Source organism: Oncorhynchus kisutch, unplaced genomic scaffold (genome assembly GCF_002021735.2).
Source record: "Oncorhynchus kisutch isolate 150728-3 unplaced genomic scaffold, Okis_V2 Okis02a-Okis13b_hom, whole genome shotgun sequence".
Classification (NCBI taxonomy): Eukaryota; Metazoa; Chordata; class Actinopteri; order Salmoniformes; family Salmonidae; genus Oncorhynchus; species Oncorhynchus kisutch.
The window spans coordinates 9984339-10003393 of record NW_022261979.1 but is presented as its reverse complement, the minus strand read 5'-3'; the positions used below and the strand labels follow the sequence as shown (position 1 = coordinate 10003393).

Here is a 19055-nt window from a genome sequence, read left to right as displayed (position 1 = left end):
GGAGGAGGAGGAGGTGAGGAGTGAGGAGGAGGGAGGGAGGAAGAGGTGAGGAGGAGGAGGGAGGGAGGGAGGAGGGAGGGAGGAGGAGGAGGAGGGAGGGAGGAGGAGGGAGGGAGGAGGAGGAGGAGGTGAGGAGGGAGGGAGGAGGGAGGGAGGAAGAGGTGAGGGGTGAGGAGGGAGGAGGAGGAGGAGGAGGTGAGGAGTGAGGAGGAGGGAGGGAGGGAGGAGGTGAGGAGGGAGGAGGAGGGAGGGAGGGAGGAGGAGAAGGGAGGGAGGAGGTGAGGAGGGAGGAGGAGGAGGTGAGGAGTGAGGAGGAGGGAGGGAGGAAGAGGTGAGGAGGGGAGACTCTTAGCTCTTCATGGCCATCCAAGCTGATGCCCCATTAGGCCATTGATAGGGTCTGATGGGATATCAGTCTGGATCTTCCTCTGCTGTGCCGCCATGCAACACTACCTCATTAGCTGTCAGAGGACCGGGAGGTAAAACGCCTTCTCTGGTGTGTTTCTGCCACTCAGAGTGTATGGTCCGTATTACTATTTAGTGTTTAGGTGTTTGGAGTGGACAGAGACACATTACATACAAATAATAGTGTATTGATATTGAATATCTGAGGTCAACATCCCAGTCTGTGGTGTAAAGATTGATGGGTTTTTGGGGGGGGGTCTGTTGTGCTTCTGATGATACTTGGATGTCAGAAATATAAGCTAGGCCCGATGGAAGATTCCCTTGTGCCGTGTCTTTCAATTCTAACTTAAAGGGATAGTACACCCAAAATGACAAAACGACACATTGGTTTCCTAACCCCGTAAAACAGTCTACGGACGAGGTTTGACATCAATCCATACTTTGGTTTTTATTTCCCCTGGCATTGTTTTCCGCGCGCTAATGCGTTAGCATTTGTGTCACAAATCCCATTCAAGTCGTGGCTACCGATAATAGCATTTCTCTAGCATCCTTTTCAAATCAGCCCAAAGTATCTCAAATTGATTGTGGAGGCCCAACAAAGTCCCTTATAAGATAGTTTTCCATCCAAGTGACGCCAGATTTTCATGCGAATATTTAAAAAAATGGGGCATAATTTGCATAAAAACAAAATGCTAATTTTGCCGCCAGAGGTGTGTTCACCTCACGTTGACTTGTTGCAGATAGACGGCTGTGTTTACCTCACGTTGACTTGTTGCAGATAGACGGCTGTGTTCACCTCACGTTGACTTGTTGCAGATAGACGGCTGTGTTTACCTCACGTTGACTTGTTGCAGATAGACGGCTGTGTTCACCTCACGTTGACTTGTTGCAGATAGACAGCTGTGTTCACCTCACGTTGACTTGTTGCAGATAGACGGCTGTGTTTACCTCACGTTGACTTGTTGCAGATAGACGGCTGTGTTTACCTCACGTTGACTTGTTGCAGATAGACGGCTGTGTTCACCTCACGTTGACTTGTTGCAGATAGACGGCTGTGTTTACCTCACGTTGACTTGTTGCAGATAGACGGCTGTGTTTACCTCACGTTGACTTGTTGCAGATAGACGGCTGTGTTTACCTCACGTTGACTTGTTGCAGATAGACGGCTGTGTTCACCTCACGTTGACTTGTTGCAGATAGACGGCTGTGTGTGATGATGTAGTGCACATTACAATAACTTTTGATGTTCAATTCCCATGTACTGAAACCAAAAATGGATTCCCATCACATTTTCAACCTTACTGACGATTTTGTCACAACAAATGTGGCGTCATATGGTATGTGTGTCGGGTGACGCAGGGATGTGTGTGTGTGTGTGTGTGTGTGCCCACTCTGGTCTTGACACGTGTGCTCTAGTCAACAGTGCAGGTAGGCTACCTTCAGAGATTATCTAGTCAACAGTGCAGGTAGACTACCTTCAGAGATAATCTAGTCAACAGTGCTGGTAGACTACCTTCAGAGATTATCTAGTCAACAGGGCAGGTAGGCTACCTTCAGAGATTATCTAGTCAACAGTGCTGGTAGACTACCTTCAGAGATTATCTAGTCAACAGTGCAGGTAGGCTACCTTCAGAGATAATCTAGTCAACAGTGCAGGTAGGCTACCTTCAGAGATTATCTAGTCAACAGTGCTGGTAGACTACCTTCAGAGATTATCTAGTCAACAGTGCAGGTAGAGGTATCTCCTTCAGAGATAATCAATGGATAAGAGATAGATTTGTATTTGTCAAACGGCAGCCAAGCCTCAATCATCACCAGAATAAGACCCTCTGTGTTTATTGAAAAGGCTCATTAAAAGCTCATCACCGTATTTTCGTCTTTCCTTTACACTTTCTTGAGTGTGCCACTACAGTACGACGAGCAACTTGCTTTGCTCAGACAACATTGAAGTTATCTGAGAGCCCACAGGCATTGATTTACAATAACGTCTCCAGAGTGAATTCAGGTTAAAAAAGAACGTCTCCAAAGCTCACTTCTGGTTTAGACTGCTAGTCTGATCTACTATACTGCTGTTCAGGGGGTCCAGACAGTGCTGTGTGTGTGTGTGTGTGTGTGTGTGTGTGTGTGTGTGTGTGTGTGTGTGTGTGTGTGTGTGTGTGTGTGTGTGTGTGTGTGTGTGTGTGTGTGTCTGTGCGTGCATGCGTGTGCATTCATGTGTGTGTTTGTGTATGTGTGTGTGTGTGTGTGCGTGTGCGTGTGCATTCATGTGTGTGTTTGTGTATGTCTAACCAGCCTTGTGGCTCGGGGGTCAGTGTGGTCAGCTTGCTGCCCTGCCGTGGTGGCCTCAGCCTGGGAGGGCAGACTACTTTAGCCCCAGGCTTCTCCGGGCCTTTTCCCTGGCTCCATCTCTACTGACAGGTGGCTGTGGCACCCTGTGCCCTCCACAGGAACAGCTGCCTGCTCTCCATAGGCTCCAGTCACATTGGGATTATGCCTGGGCTTTGAGAAGTGCCTCCCAGGCAAGGAACAAAGAGAGAAGGTTGAGTGAGGAGAAGCCTAGATGAGGAAAGGGACTGGATGCTGGTGGTATTAAACACGCTACCAGAATGTTAATATCCTTGTATTTCCAATGTACTGTCGTTTCCTCAGAACGAGAGAACACAAAGACAACTATTGTTCATCCACAATGTTTCCTGTCTGCTGTGGTAGAAACCTCCCCTTTCCCTCTACTCTGTGAATGACCACTCAAGGGTTTTGATCAGGTTAAGGGTTCAATTCGAATTGAAGGTAGTCAATTCAGAAAGTGATTTTGATTTTAAACTTCAAAAATGAAAAGAAAACCTTTTAAAAATAAATAGCTTTTACTTTTAAATCTATTGAGAATCGATGGTCTTTAAAAATAAATAGCTTTTACTTTTAAATCTATTGGAAATCGATGGTCTTTAAAAATAAATAGCTTTTACTTTTAAATCTATTGGAAATCGATGGTCTTTAAAAATAAATAGCTTTTACTTTTAAATCTATTGAGAATCGATGGTCTTTAAAAATAAATAGCTTTTACTTTTAAATCTATTGAAAATCGATGGTCTTTAAAAATAAATAGCTTTTACTTTTAAATCTATTGGAAATCGATGGTCTTTAAAAATAAATAGCTTTTACTTTTAAATCTATTGGAAATCGATGGTCTTTAAAAATAAATAGCTTTTACTTTTAAGTCTATTGGAAATCGATGGTCTTTAAAAATAAATAGCTTTTACTTTTAAATCTATTGAAAATCGATGGTCTTTAAAAATAAATAGCTTTTACTTTTAAATCTATTGAAAATCGATGGTCTTTAAAAATAAATAGCTTTTACTTTTAAGTCTATTGGAAATCGATGGTCTTTAAAAATAAATAGCTTTTACTTTTAAATCTATTGAAAATCGATGGTCTTTAAAAATAAATAGCTTTTACTTTTAAATCTATTGAAAATCGATGGTCTTTAAAAATAAATAGCTTTTACTTTTAAGTCTATTGGAAATCGATGGTCTTTAAAAATAAATAGCTTTTACTTTTAAATCTATTGAGAATCGATGGTCTTTAAAAATAAAAAATAAAAAATAAATAACTTCCTGAATTGACAGCTTCCAATTTGAATTGACCCCGACCCTGGTTTTAATGACGGACCGTCACACGTTTTTAACTGCTATGGTTTGAACTCTTCCCTTCAGGAGTGGACCGGTTCAGTGACGACATCGAGGAGATGATCGGACAGAGACCAGGTCTGTACTGGAGACTGTGCTGGAAGTTCGTCAGCCCGTGTTTCCTCCTGGTGAGTGTCATATAATAATAATAAATAAATAAATAATAAATAAATAATATCATATAAAGAGAGAAACACCATCAAACATGTCAAGTATTTTTTTTGTTTACCTGGTGCAAAATGGAACCAGGTGAATAAGTCCACATGCAGCTCTCAGTCATGCACACCAAGGTCTAGGCATTAACTACAGTTTGCTAGCTTCAGTAGAGGCTAGTCCATAAGTGTCCTTATGACAGCTCTCAGTCATGCACACCAAGGTCTAGTCACTAACTACAGTTTGCTAGCTTCAGTAGAGGCTAGTCCATAAGTGTCCTTATGACAGCTCTCAGTCATGCACACCAAGGTCTAGTCACTAACTACAGTTTGCTAGCTTCAGTAGAGGCTGGTCCATAAGTGTCCTTATGACAGCTCTCAGTCATGCACACCAAGGTCTAGGCACTAACTACAGTTTGCTAGCTTCAGTAGAGGCTAGTCCATAAGTGTCCTTATGACAGCTCTCAGTCATGCACACCAAGGTCTAGGCATTAACTACAGTTTGCTAGCTTCAGTAGAGGCTGGTCCATAAGTGTCCTTATGACAGCTCTCAGTCATGCACTCCAAGGTCTAGGCACTAACTACAGTTTGCTAGATTCAGGAGAGGCTAGTCCATAAGTGTCCTTATGGCAGCTCTCAGTCATGCACTCCAAGGTCTAGGCACTAACTACAGTTTTCTAGCTTCAGTAGAGGCTAGTCCATAAGTGTCCTTATGACAGCTCTCAGTCATGCACACCAAGGTCTAGGCACTAACTACAGTTTTCTAGCATCAGGAGAGGCTAGTCCATAAGTGTCCACATGCAGCTCTCAGTCATGCACACCAAGGTCTAGTCACTAACTACAGTTTTCTAGCATCAGGAGAGGCTAGTCCATAAGTGTCCTTATGACAGCTCTCAGTCATGCACACCAAGGTCTAGGCACTAACTACAGTTTTCTAGCTTCAGTAGAGGCTGGTCCATAAGTGTCCTTATGACAGCTCTCAGTCATGCACACCAAGGTCTAGGCACTAACTACAGTTTGCTAGCTTCAGTAGAGGCTGGTCCATAAGTGTCCTTATGACAGCTCTCAGTCATGCACACCAAGGTCTAGGCACTAACTACAGTTTGCTAGCTTCAGTAGAGGCTAGTCCATAAGTGTCCTTATGACAGCTCTCAGTCATGCACACCAAGGTCTAGGCACTAACTACAGTTTGCTAGCTTCAGTAGAGGCTAGTCCATAAGTGTCCTTATGACAGCTCTCAGTCATGCACACCAAGGTCTAGGCATTAACTACAGTTTTCTAGCTTCAGGAGAGGCTAGTCCATAAGTGTCCTTATGACAGCTCTCAGTCATGCACACCAAGGTCTAGGCATTAACTACAGTTTTCTAGCTTCAGTAGAGGCTAGTCCACAAGTGTCCTTATGACAGCTCTGTCATGCACACCAAGGTCTAGGCACTAACTGCAGTTTGCTAGCTTCAGGAGAGGCTGGTCCATAAGTGTCCTTATGACAGCTCTGTCATGCACACCAAGGTCTAGGCATTAACTACAGTTTGCTAGCTTCAGGAGAGGCTGGTCCATAAGTGTCATTATGACAGCTCTGTCATGCACACCAAGCTCTAGGCACTAACTACAGTTTGCTAGCTTCAGTAGAGGCTGGTCCATAAGTGTCATTATGACTTGAAACATGAAAGTGTCCTAACCCCAAAACCCTCTGTTTCCCAGTTCATGGTGGTGGTGAGCTTCGCGACCTTTAACCCTCCTAACTACGGGACGTACACGTTTCCCATATGGGCCAACATGATTGGCTGGTGCTTGGCTATATCCTCCATGACCATGGTGCCTCTCTATGCCATCTACAAGATGTGCACCTTACCTGGAAAGTTCTGTGATGTAAGTCTGGTTTATATAAGTCTGGTTTATATAAGTCTGGTTTATATAAGTCTGGTTTATACAAGTGGGAAGTCTGGTTTATATAAGTCTGGTTTATATAAGTCTGGTTTATACAAGTGGGAAGTCTGGTTTATATAAGTCTGGTTTATATAAGTCTGGTTTATACAAGTGGGAAGTCTGGTTTATATAAGTCTGGTTTATTTAAGTCTGGTTTATATAAGTCTGGTTTATACATGTGGGAAGTCTGGTTTATATAAGTCTGGTTTATATAAGTCTGGTTTATACAAGTGGGAAGTCTGGTTTATATAAGTCTGGTTTATATAAGTCTGGTTTATATACGTGGGAAGTCTGGTTTGTATTGATATATGCTGCTATGGTGATTTAGCAGACACCTTTAACCAAAGTGATGCCCACTTTTATCAACATCAATGCACAGAAATGTCAACACTGACAGTGACACATATTTATTCGGTAGGTGAGCAATATGGTTGGTGAGCTATAACATCACCAGCAAATCTGAATATCCCAGCTTGGTAATTAATGCACAATGATTTGAATAATGAAGACAAGTTAGTTTCTTTGGTAAGTGATTCCCGTCCTGTCTTCCTGTAGAGACTGGCCTACGCCATTACGCCTGAGCACGAACACCACCTGGTGGATAACGGAGAAGTTAGGAGGTTTACGGTAAGCTGCTCTTCACTGCTTACTTGACGTTACTTAACCTCCCCTACTTATCTTACCTTACCTTACCCTACCTTACCTTACCCTACCTTACCTTACCCTACCCTACCTTACCCTACCTTACCTTACCCTACCCTACCCTACCTTACCTTACCCTACCCTACCTTACCTTACCTTACCCTACCTTACCTTACCTTACCATACCTTACATTACCTCCCCTACTTATCTTACCCTACCTTACCTTACCTCCCCTACTTATCTTACCCTACCTTACCTTTCCTCCCCTACTTATCTTACCCTACCTTACCTTACCTCCCCTACTTATCTTACCCTACCTTACCTTACCTCCCCTACTTATCTTACCTTACCTTACCTTACCTCCCCTACTTATCTTACCCTACCTTACCTTACCTCCCCTGCTTATCTTACCCTACCTTACCTTACCTCCCCTACTTATCTTACCTTACCTTACCCTACCCTACCCTACCTTACCTTACCTTACCTTACCTTACCTTACCTTACCTTACCTTACCTTACCCTACCTTACCTTACCTCCCCTACTTATATTACCTTACCTTACCCTACCTTACCTTACCTTACCTTATCTTACCTTACCTTGCCTTACCTTACCTTACCCTACCTTACCTTACCCTACCTTACCTTACCATACCTTACCCTACCTTACCTTACCCTACCTTACCTTACCTTACCTTACTTTACCTTACCTTACCTTACCCTACCTTACCTTACCCTACCCTACCCTACCTTACCTAACTTACCTTACCTTACCCTACCTTACCCTACCTTACCTAACTTACCTTACCTTACCTTACCTTACCTTACCTTACCTTACCCTACTCTACCTTAGCCTACCTTACCTTACATTTCCTTACCCTACCTTACCCTGCCTTACCCTGCCTTACCTTACCCCACCTTACCTTACCTTACTTTACCTTACTTTACCTTACCTTACATTACCTTACCCCACCTTACCTTACCCTACCTTACCTTACCTTACCCTACCTTACCTTACCTTACCCTACCTTACCTTACCCTACCTTATCTTACCTTACCCTACCTTACCTTACCTTACCATACCATACCTTACCTTACCTTACCTTACCCCACCTTACCTTACCTTACCTTACCTTATCCCACCTTACCTTACCTTACCCTACCTTACCTTACCCTACCTTACCTTACCCTACCCTACCTTACCTTACCTTACCTTACCTTACCTTACCTTACCTTACCTTAACCCACCTTACCTTACCCCACCTTACCCTACCTTACCCTACCTTACCTTACCCCACCTTACCCTTACCTTACCCTACCTTACCCCACCTTACCTTACCTTATCTTACCTTGCCTTACCCTACCTTACCTTACCTTACCTTACCTTACCTTACCTACCTTACCTTACCTTACCTTACCTTACCCCACCTTACCCTGCCTTACCTTACCTTACCCTACCTTACCTTACCCTACCTTACCCCACCTTACCTTACCTTATCTTACCTTGCCTTACCCTACCTTACCTTACCTTACCTTACCTTACCTTACCTTACCCCACCTTACCCTACCTTACCTTACCTTACCTTACCTTACCTTACCTTACTCTACCCTACCCTACCCTACTCTACCCTACCCTACCCTACCTTACCTTACCTTACCTTACTCTACCCTACCTTACCCCACCTTACCTTACCCTACCTTACCTTACCCTACCTTACCCCACCTTACCCTACCCTACCTTACCTTACCCTACCTCACCTTACCTTACCATACTCTACCCTACCCTACCCTACCCTACCCTACCTTACCCCACCTTACCTTACCCTACCTCACCCTACCTTACCCCACCTTACCTTACCCTACCTTACCTTACCCTACTTTACCCCACCTTACCTTACCCCACCTTACCCTACCTTACCTTACCTTACCTTACTCTACCCTACCCTACCCTACCCTACCCTACCCTACCTTACCTTACCTTACCCTACCTTACCTTACTCTACCCTACCTTACCCCACCTTACCTTACCCTACCTTACCTTACCTTACCCTACCTTACCCCACCTTACCCTACCCTACCTTACCTTACCCTACCTTACCCTACCCTACCTTACCCTACCTTACTCTACCTCACCTTACCTTTCCCTACCTTACCTTACCTAACCCTACCTTACCTTACCTTACCCTACCTTACCCTACCTTACCCTACCTTACCTTACCCCACCTTACCCTACCTTACCCTACCTTACCTTACCCTACCCTACCTTACCTTACCCTACCTTACCTTACCCTACCTTACCTTACCTTACCCTACCTTACCTTACCCTACCTTATCTTACCTTACCCTACCTTACCTTACCTTACCCTACCCTACCTTACCTTACCTTACCTTACCTTACCCCACCTTACCTTACCTTACCTTATCCCACCTTACCTTACCTTACCCTACCTTACCCTACCCTACCTTACCCTACCTTACTCTACCTCACCTTACCTTTCCCTACCTTACCTTACCCTACCTTACCTTACCTTACCTTACCCTACCTTACCTTGCCTTACCTTACCCCACCTTACCCTACCTTACCCTACCTTACCTTACCCTACCCTACCTTACCTTACCTTACCCCACCTTACCTTATCTTACCTTACCTTACCCCTCCTTACCCTACCTTACCCAACCTTACCTTACCCCACCTTACCCTACCTTACCTTACTCTACCTTACCTTACCCTACCTTACCCCACCTTACCTTACCTTATCTTACCTTACCTTACCTTACCCTACCTTACCTTACCTTACCTTACCCTACCTTACCTTACCTTACTCTACTCTACTCTACTCTACCCTAACCTACCCTACCCTACCCTACCCTACCCTACCCTACCTTACCCTACCTTACCTTACCTACCTTACCCTACCTACCTACCTTACCCTACCTTATCTTACCTTACCCTACCTTACCTTACCTTACCATACCATACCTTACCTTACCTTACCTTACCCCACCTTACCTTACCTTACCTTACCTTATCCCACCTTACCTTACCTTACCCTACCTTACCTTACCCTACCTTACCTTACCCTACCCTACCTTACCTTACCTTACCTTACCTTACCTTACCTTACCTTACCTTAACCCACCTTACCTTACCCCACCTTACCCTACCTTACCCTACCTTACCTTACCCCACCTTACCCTTACCTTACCCTACCTTACCCCACCTTACCTTACCTTATCTTACCTTGCCTTACCCTACCTTACCTTACCTTACCTTACCTTACCTTACCTTACCTTACCTTACCTTACCTTACCCCACCTTACCCTGCCTTACCTTACCTTACCCTACCTTACCTTACCCTACCTTACCCCACCTTACCTTACCTTATCTTACCTTGCCTTACCCTACCTTACCTTACCTTACCTTACCTTACCTTACCCCACCTTACCTTACCTTACCTTACCTTACCTTACCCCACCTTACCTTACCCTACCTTACCCTACCCTACCTTACCCCACCTTACCCTACCCTACCTTACCTTACCCTACCTCACCTTACCTTACCATACTCTACCCTACCCTACCCTACCCTACCCTACCTTACCCCACCTTACCTTACCCTACCTCACCCTACCTTACCCCACCTTACCTTACCCTACCTTACCTTACCCTACTTTACCCCACCTTACCTTACCCCACCTTACCCTACCTTACCTTACCTTACCTTACTCTACCCTACCCTACCCTACCCTACCCTACCCTACCCTACCCTACCTTACCTTACCTTACCCTACCTTACCTTACTCTACCCTACCTTACCCCACCTTACCTTACCCTACCTTACCTTACCTTACCCTACCTTACCCCACCTTACCCTACCCTACCTTACCTTACCCTACCTTACCCTACCCTACCTTACCCTACCTTACTCTACCTCACCTTACCTTTCCCTACCTTACCTTACCTAACCCTACCTTACCTTACCTTACCCTACCTTACCCTACCTTACCCTACCTTACCTTACCCCACCTTACCCTACCTTACCCTACCTTACCTTACCCTACCCTACCTTACCTTACCCTACCTTACCTTACCCTACCTTACCTTACCTTACCCTACCTTACCTTACCCTACCTTATCTTACCTTACCCTACCTTACCTTACCTTACCCTACCCTACCTTACCTTACCTTACCTTACCCCACCTTACCTTACCTTACCTTATCCCACCTTACCTTACCTTACCCTACCTTACCCTACCCTACCTTACCCTACCTTACTCTACCTCACCTTACCTTTCCCTACCTTACCTTACCCTACCTTACCTTACCTTACCTTACCCTACCTTACCTTGCCTTACCTTACCCCACCTTACCCTACCTTACCCTACCTTACCTTACCCTACCCTACCTTACCTTACCTTACCCCACCTTACCTTATCTTACCTTACCTTACCCCTCCTTACCCTACCTTACCCAACCTTACCTTACCCCACCTTACCCTACCTTACCTTACTCTACCTTACCTTACCCTACCTTACCCCACCTTACCTTACCTTATCTTATCTTACCTTACCTTACCTTACCCTACCTTACCTTACCTTACCTTACCCTACCTTACCTTACCTTACTCTACTCTACTCTACTCTACCCTAACCTACCCTACCCTACCCTACCCTACCCTACCCTACCCTACCCTACCCTACCTTACCTTACCTTACCTTACCCTACCTTACCTTACTCTACCCTACCTTGCCCCACCTTACCTTACCCTACCTTACCTTACCTTACCCTACCTTACCCCACCTTACCCTAACCTACCTTACCTTACCCTACCTTACCTTACCTTACTCTACCCTACCTTACCCCACCTTACCTTACCCTACCTTACCTCACCCTACCTTACCCCACCTTACCTTACCCTACCTTACCTTACCCTACCTTACCTTACCCCACCTTACCCTACCTTACCTTACCTTACCTTACTCTACTCTACCCTACCCTACCCTACCCTACCCTACCCTACCCTACCCTACCCTACCCTACCTTACCTTACCTTACTCTACCCTACCTTACCCTACCTTACCCTACCTTACCTTACCCTACCTTACCTTACCTTACCTTACCTTACCTTACCTTACCCTACCCTACCTTACCCTACCTTACCTTACCCCACCTTACCCTACCTTACCCTACCTTACCTTACCCTACCCTACCTTACCTTACCCTACCTTACCTTACCTTACCTTACTCTACCTTAGTGTATTTATTGTCCTTTCCCATTGGTTTCCACAGCTCCAACACTGGATGGTGATCTGAGCCCAGGAAGAAGACAGGGGTCCGTTCACATGGAGGATGGATGGATAGAGAGAGGGAGGGAGGGAGGGATGGATAGAGAGAGGGAGGGAGGGAGGGAGGGAGAGAGGGAGGGAGGGAGGGAGGGAGGGAGGGAGGGAGGGAGGGAGGGAGAGAGGGAGGGAGGGAGGGAGGGAGGGAGGGAGGGAGGGAGGGAGGGAGGGAGGGAGGGAGGGAGGGAGGGAGGGAGAGAGAGGGATGGATAGAGAGAGGGAGGGAGGGAGGGGTGGATAGAGAGAGGGAGGGAGGGATGGATAGAGAGAGGGAGGGAGGGATGGATGGATAGAGAGAGGGAGGGAGGGAGGGAGGGAGGGAGGGAGGGAGGGAGGGAGGGAGGGAGGGAGGGAGGGAGGGAGGGAGGGAGGGAGGGAGGGATAGAGAGAGAGAGAGAGAGAGAGAGGGAGGGATGGATAGAGAGAGAGAGGGAGGGAGGGATAGAGAGAGAGAGGGAGGGATGGATGGATAGAGAGAGAGAGGGAGGGAGGGAGGGATAGAGAGAGAGAGGGAGGGATGGATAGAGAGAGAGGGAGGGAGGGATAGAGAGAGGGAGGGAGGGATGGATGGATGGATAGAGAGAGAGAGAGAGGGAGGGAGGGATAGAGAGAGAGAGGGAGGGAGTGATAGAGAGAGGGAGGGAGGGAGGGAGGGAGGGAGGGAGGGAGGGAGGGAGGGAGGGAGGGAGGGAGGGAGGGAGGGAGGGAGGGAGAGAGGGAGGGAGGGATGGATAGAGAGAGGGAGGGAGGGATGGATGGATAGAGAGAGGGAGTGATGGATGGATAGAGAGAGAGAGGGAGGGAGGGAGGGATAGAGAGAGGGCGGGAGGGATGGATAGAGTGAGTGATGGATGGCTAGAGAGAGGGAAGGTTGGATGGATGGATAGAGGGAGTGATGGAGGGATAGAGTGAGGGATGGATAGCTAGAAGGAGGCACAGCAGACATGTGAACAGAGTTTATCCCGTAACAAGAGGAGAGAGAAGTGTTTGAAATGCCAACCAAGCTGTCAAATCGTAGTGGTCTTTAATTTCCTCAATGGACGTGTGGTTGTGTGCTGTGATCTAGATCAGGATGTTAGTGACGTTTGGTCAAAATATCAATCTTAAACAATGACTGTTATGATTAAAGATAATACACCAATATATTCATGTTTATTTTGTGAGCTGAGAAAAATCTGAGCATTTGGTTTAGTGTAAAATCCTGATGACAAAATATGATATGATAATCTGTTGTAGAGGTAACTAAGAGAAATAGTATTTATCAAAATATGATATGATAATCTGTTGTAGAGGTAACTAAGAGAAATAGTATTTATTACAGAAACAACACAGCCAATAACTAAAGGACATGACTGTATCTAACTGTATCTGAAAGTGTACATGTTTTAAGTTACGTTGCTGACAACATATACCTGTCATATAGCAAGCAAGCTTTCTATATTTAGCCAACCGTTTCCTTTTGACACTTCAAAAATGTGTTGTTTGTTACTTCTCTTCTGAAAATGTTTTCAAATGTACCGGGGGGGTCCGAAACGATTGACACCCTTGATAAAGATGAGAAAAAATAAATATTAAATAAATTATTTAAATACTGAGCTATATTGTATGCTAATTTTTTTTCGTTCATTATTTTATACTAATACAATTGCTCAGAGAAAGATAATTTTGTTTAAACTTTTTCCTCAAAGGTTGGCGTCAAAATAATTGACACACACGTCTCGGTTCTGGGTAAAGTTCATGATGCCGTTGACCTTGTTATTAACAAGGATCCCAGGACGAATGGAGGCTAAATAGCCCCATAACATCACAGATCCACCACCATGTTTGACAGTAGGTAAAGAGCTCTATTTTCATGTCAACCAACAGATGTATACACCTGTAATTTGATACATGGCACTGGCACATGGACTGGAAACCGGTGCTTTGGTCAGATGACATGGAAATAAATATCTCTGGCCACGTACACCAGTGGTGGGCGTGGCGTTGACCATGAGAATGCACAAGCAGAGAAGAATAAATAAAAAAATATTGTGCTGGATCTTTGATGCTATGGGACTAAATAGCTTCCACTGGTCCTGGGATCCTTGTTAAGGTCAACAGCATCATGATCTTTACCCAGAACCAAGACATTTTAGATAAAAACCCTGGTTGTCTCTGTTACGAGGCTGAAACTTGGTCACAAGTAGATCTTCCAGCAAGACAATAACCCCAAGCACACGTCAAAATCCACAAAGAAATGATTCATTGGCCACAAAAATCAACATTTTTTGCAATGGCCCTCTCAGTCTCCAGACTCGAACCCCATTGAAAACCTGTGGTGTGAATTGAAGAGAGCCGGTCCATAAGCACGGACAGAGGATATCAAGGATCTGAAAGGATTCTGTATGGAGGACTGTTCTAAGATCCCTCACAATGTGTTCTAGAATCTCAGAAAACATTCTAGAATAAGTGCATCTAGCACTGCATCTCAGTGCTAGAGGTGTCACTACAGACACCCTGGTTCAATTCCAGGCTGTGTATCACGTGTATCACAACTGGCCGTGATTGGGAGTCCCATAGGGTGGTGCACGATTGGCCCAGCATCTCTAAAACTCTAAACTCTAAAATCTCTCTCTTTCTTTAAAAAAGTGATCGCAATATGTACGACTTTCAAGACAGCCTCTAAGACAGCCCCTAAGACAGCCCCTAAGACAGCATGCTAATTGTCTCAAGCCCTGTGTTCCATTTACCCAATGAATATGACCAATACAGTCCATTATTAATACAATGGACAGTTAGAAAAACATACATCTTTGTCCCTCCATAAATAACTAGCCGTATTAAATGGACTGACCTCAACCCAATAGCACCCTATTCCCTATATAGTGCACTGCTTTTGACCAGAGCCCCAGTCAAAAATAGTTCCCTGAATAGGGAATAGGGTGCATCCAACATGATAGTTTTAGTGCAATACTGTAGTGCACTAGAATCCAAGTAAACCAAAGACAATTGACATGGACACAGAGCTATATATAATTAGGGGGGGTTATATAGTGCTGTTTCTCTATATTCTCTGTATGGGGAACTTGTACAAGGTGTGAAATTGAAAATCATTTTTTTTTTTTTTTTTGCATATCTAGTTCCCCTGAGAGTGGGCAGAACAAAATATTTTCACCTTGTCGTCTCGGGGATTCGATCCGGAAAATCTTTCAATTGCAGGCCCAAACGCTCCTAATCCACCAGGCTACCTGCCTGATCTATGGTTCCCCTGTTACAGAGATAATATACAGTTAATGAAGATGTCTTATTGACTGGCACAACGCCTCTATTTGGCCTAGATCATCTGTGTGTTTGTATTGATTTGTAGGCTACGTGTGCCTTTAAATTTTTTTTTTGTAGTTCTGTCCTTGATCTGTTCTTGTCTATTAATGTTCTTTGTTATGTCATGTTCTGTGTTGGAACCCCAGGAAGAGGAGCTGCTGCTTTAGCAGTAACTAATGGAGATCCTAATAAAACACCAAGATGTCTTGGAGTAACATGGTCATAGCTCTCCATCGTACGTCTCTTAACAGGCTATTTGGAAACAGAAACAGCTAACAGACAATTATCTGAGTTTCTCTACAAAGCACATCAGGTTGAATTGTTAACAGGAATGTTTTAAAATATTCAATACTGTTTAAAAACAGCTTTTATTTAATTTAAAATGACATATGTACTGTAATCTATTACGTGTATTCTGTATACTGTATTTGTGTCATTTAAATGTATCTTTTAGAGGGGCTTCTATTGTCTTGAGATGGTATCAAATGTATCTTTTAGAGGGGCTTCTATTGTCTTGAGATGGTATCAAATGTAACTTTTAGAGGGGCTTCTATTGTCTTGAGATGGTATCAAATGTATCTTTTAGAGGGGCTTCTATTGTCTTGAGATGGTATCAAATGTATCTTTTAGAGGGGCTTCTATTGTCTTGAGATGGTATCAAATGTATCTTTTAGAGGGGCTTCTATTGTCTTGAGATGGTATCAAATGTATCTTTTAGAGGGGCTTCTATTGTCTTGAGATGGTATCAAATGTATCTTTTAGAGGGGCTTCTATTGTCTTGAGATGGTATCAAATGTATCTTTTAGAGGGGCTTCTATTGTCTTGAGATGGTATCAAATGTATCTTTTAGAGGGGCTTCTATTGTCTTGAGATGGTATCAAATGTATCTTTTAGAGGGGCTTCTATTGTCTTGAGATGGTATCAAATGTATCTTTTAGAGGGGCTTCTATTGTCTTGAGATGGTATCAAATGTATCTTTTAGAGGGGCTTCTATTGTCTTGAGATGGTATCAAATGTATCTTTTAGAGGGGCTTCTATTGTCTTGAGATGGTATCAAATGTATCTTTTAGAGGGGCTTCTATTGTCTTGAGATGGTATCAAATGTATCTTTTAGAGGGGCTTCTATTGTCTTGAGATGGTATCAAATGTATCTTTTAGAGGGGCTTCTATTGTCTTGAGATGGATTTTTTTTTTTTTTTTTTTCACCTTTGTTTAACCAGGTAGGCTAGTTGAGAACACCTTTATTTAACCAGGTAGGCTAGTTGAGAACACCTTTATTTAACCAGGTAGGCTAGTTGAGAACACCTTTATTTAACCAGGTAGGCTAGTTGAGAACACCTTTATTTAACCAGGTAGGCTAGTTGAGAACACCTTTATTTAACCAGGTAGGCTAGTTGAGAACACCTTTATTTAACCAGGTAGGCTAGTTGAGAACACCTTTATTTAACCAGGTAGGCTAGTTGAGAACACCTTTATTTAACCAGGTAGGCTAGTTGAGAACACCTTTATTTAACCAGGTAGGCTAGTTGAGAACACCTTTATTTAACCAGGTAGGCTAGTTGAGAACACCTTTATTTAACCAGGTAGGCTAGTTGAGAACACCTTTATTTAACCAGGTAGGCTAGTTGAGAACAAGTTCTCATTTGCAACTGCGACCTGGCCAAGATAAAGCATAGCAGTGTGAGCAGACAACACAGAGTTACACATGGAGTAAACAATTAACAAGTCAATAACACAGTAGAAATAAAAGAGAGTCTATATACATTGTGTGCAAAAGGCATGAGGAGGTAGGCAAATAATTACAATTTAGCAGATTAACACTGGAGTGATAAATGATCAGATGGTCATGTACAGGTAGAGATATTGGTGTGCAAAAGAGCAGAAAGGTAAATAAATAAAAACAGTATGGGGATGAGGTAGGTAAAAATGGGTGGGCTATTTACCAATAGACTATGTACAACTGCAGCGATCGGTTAGCTGCTCAGATAGCAGATGTTTGACGTTGGTGAGGGAGATAAAAGTCAAATGTATCTTTTAGAGGGGCTTCTATTGTCTTGAGATGGTATTTGACGAGATGTTTATGTGCTCATGCTGAGGAGGAAGTGGTGCCTTGTGGTGTTTTATTTTCTACTGTAAATCACAAAGATACTAAACAAAGATGACCAGGTGACATAAAATCTTCAATATTTAAAACATGTACTATGCTGGGGGAGTATGCAATACACATATATATATTTTTTAAACAGCACTTCCGGGTTGGATTTTCCTCAGGTTTTCGCCTGCGATATCAGTTCTGTTATACTCACAGACAATATTTAGACCGTTTTGGAAACTTTAGAGTGTTTTCTATCCTAATCTGATAATTATATGCATATTCTAGATTCTGGGGCTGAGAAATAGGCCGTTTCACAATAATACATTGTGGCCGTTCTCTTGCATTTCAAAGATGATGGTACAAAAAAACAAAAAAGTTAGTTGTTTTCTTTGTGTTATCTTTTACCAGATCTAATGTGTTATATTCTCCTACATTCCTTTCACATTTCCAGTGATTCCTTTCAAATGGTACCAAGAAAATGCATATCCCTGCTTCAGAGCCTGAGGTACAGGCAGTTAGATTTGGGGATGACATTTTAGGCGGGAAAAGATAGAAAAAAAGGGGGCCTATCCTTAATTAAGAGGTTTTAAGGACAGGATTCACTTCAGACAAATGTATGTTTTTGATTGATAACCCCCCCCCCTCCCCTCCCGCTTAAACAGACAGAGAGAGAGAGAGAAACCAGGGGCCAACCTTTAGGCTAGAGGCCTTTATATAGAGCGCAGCCCAATCAACAGGACATATAAACCACTCTAGACCTTATCTGACGGTCAAACTGTCAATACACTGTTCTGCAACTCTTCAGGCAAACACGGGCTACAGACAACTGTGTTTGATCTGTACAAAATGACTACCTGAAATAGGTTTTCTCTTTAAGACAAAGATAGACATTAAAGTCATTTTTGCCTGAAGGACAACATCAACAGCTCAGTAAAGGTCATTGGTTTGGCCTTTTCCAGATATCTGGAACCGTACTGAATTCACTCCGTTCATTATGTGAGGAGTCACAATACACTACAACACAACACACTACAATACCATACAATACACTACAATACAATACCATACACTACAATACAATACCATACACTACAATACCATACACTACAATACACTACAATACACTACAATACAATACACTACAATACCATACACTACAATACAATACAATACACTACAATACACTACAATACCATACAATACACTACAATACACTACAATACCATACCATACACTACAATACAATACAATACCATACACTACAATACCATACAATACAATACACTACAATACACTACAATACCATACAATACAATACAATACCATACACTACAATACCATACAATACAATACCATACAATACACTACAATACAATACCATACACTACAATACCATACACTACAATACAATACAATACAATACCATACAATACAATACCATACAATACAATACCATACACTACAATACCATACACTACAATACCATACACTACAATACCATACACTACAAT

The 19055-nt window shown here is 43.4% G+C and overlaps 1 protein-coding gene across 1 annotated transcript in view; it reads left to right on the top strand.

The window, feature by feature from the left end:
* The window catches only part of LOC109885449 (sodium-dependent dopamine transporter-like), a 59355-nt gene that overhangs the window by 21606 nt on the left and 18694 nt on the right, over nt 1-19055 (top strand). Inside the window, 3 exon segments of the mRNA XM_031811821.1 lie at nt 4116-4216; nt 5942-6109; nt 6722-6793. Coding sequence (XP_031667681.1) covers nt 4116-4216; nt 5942-6109; nt 6722-6793 — 341 coding nt within the window.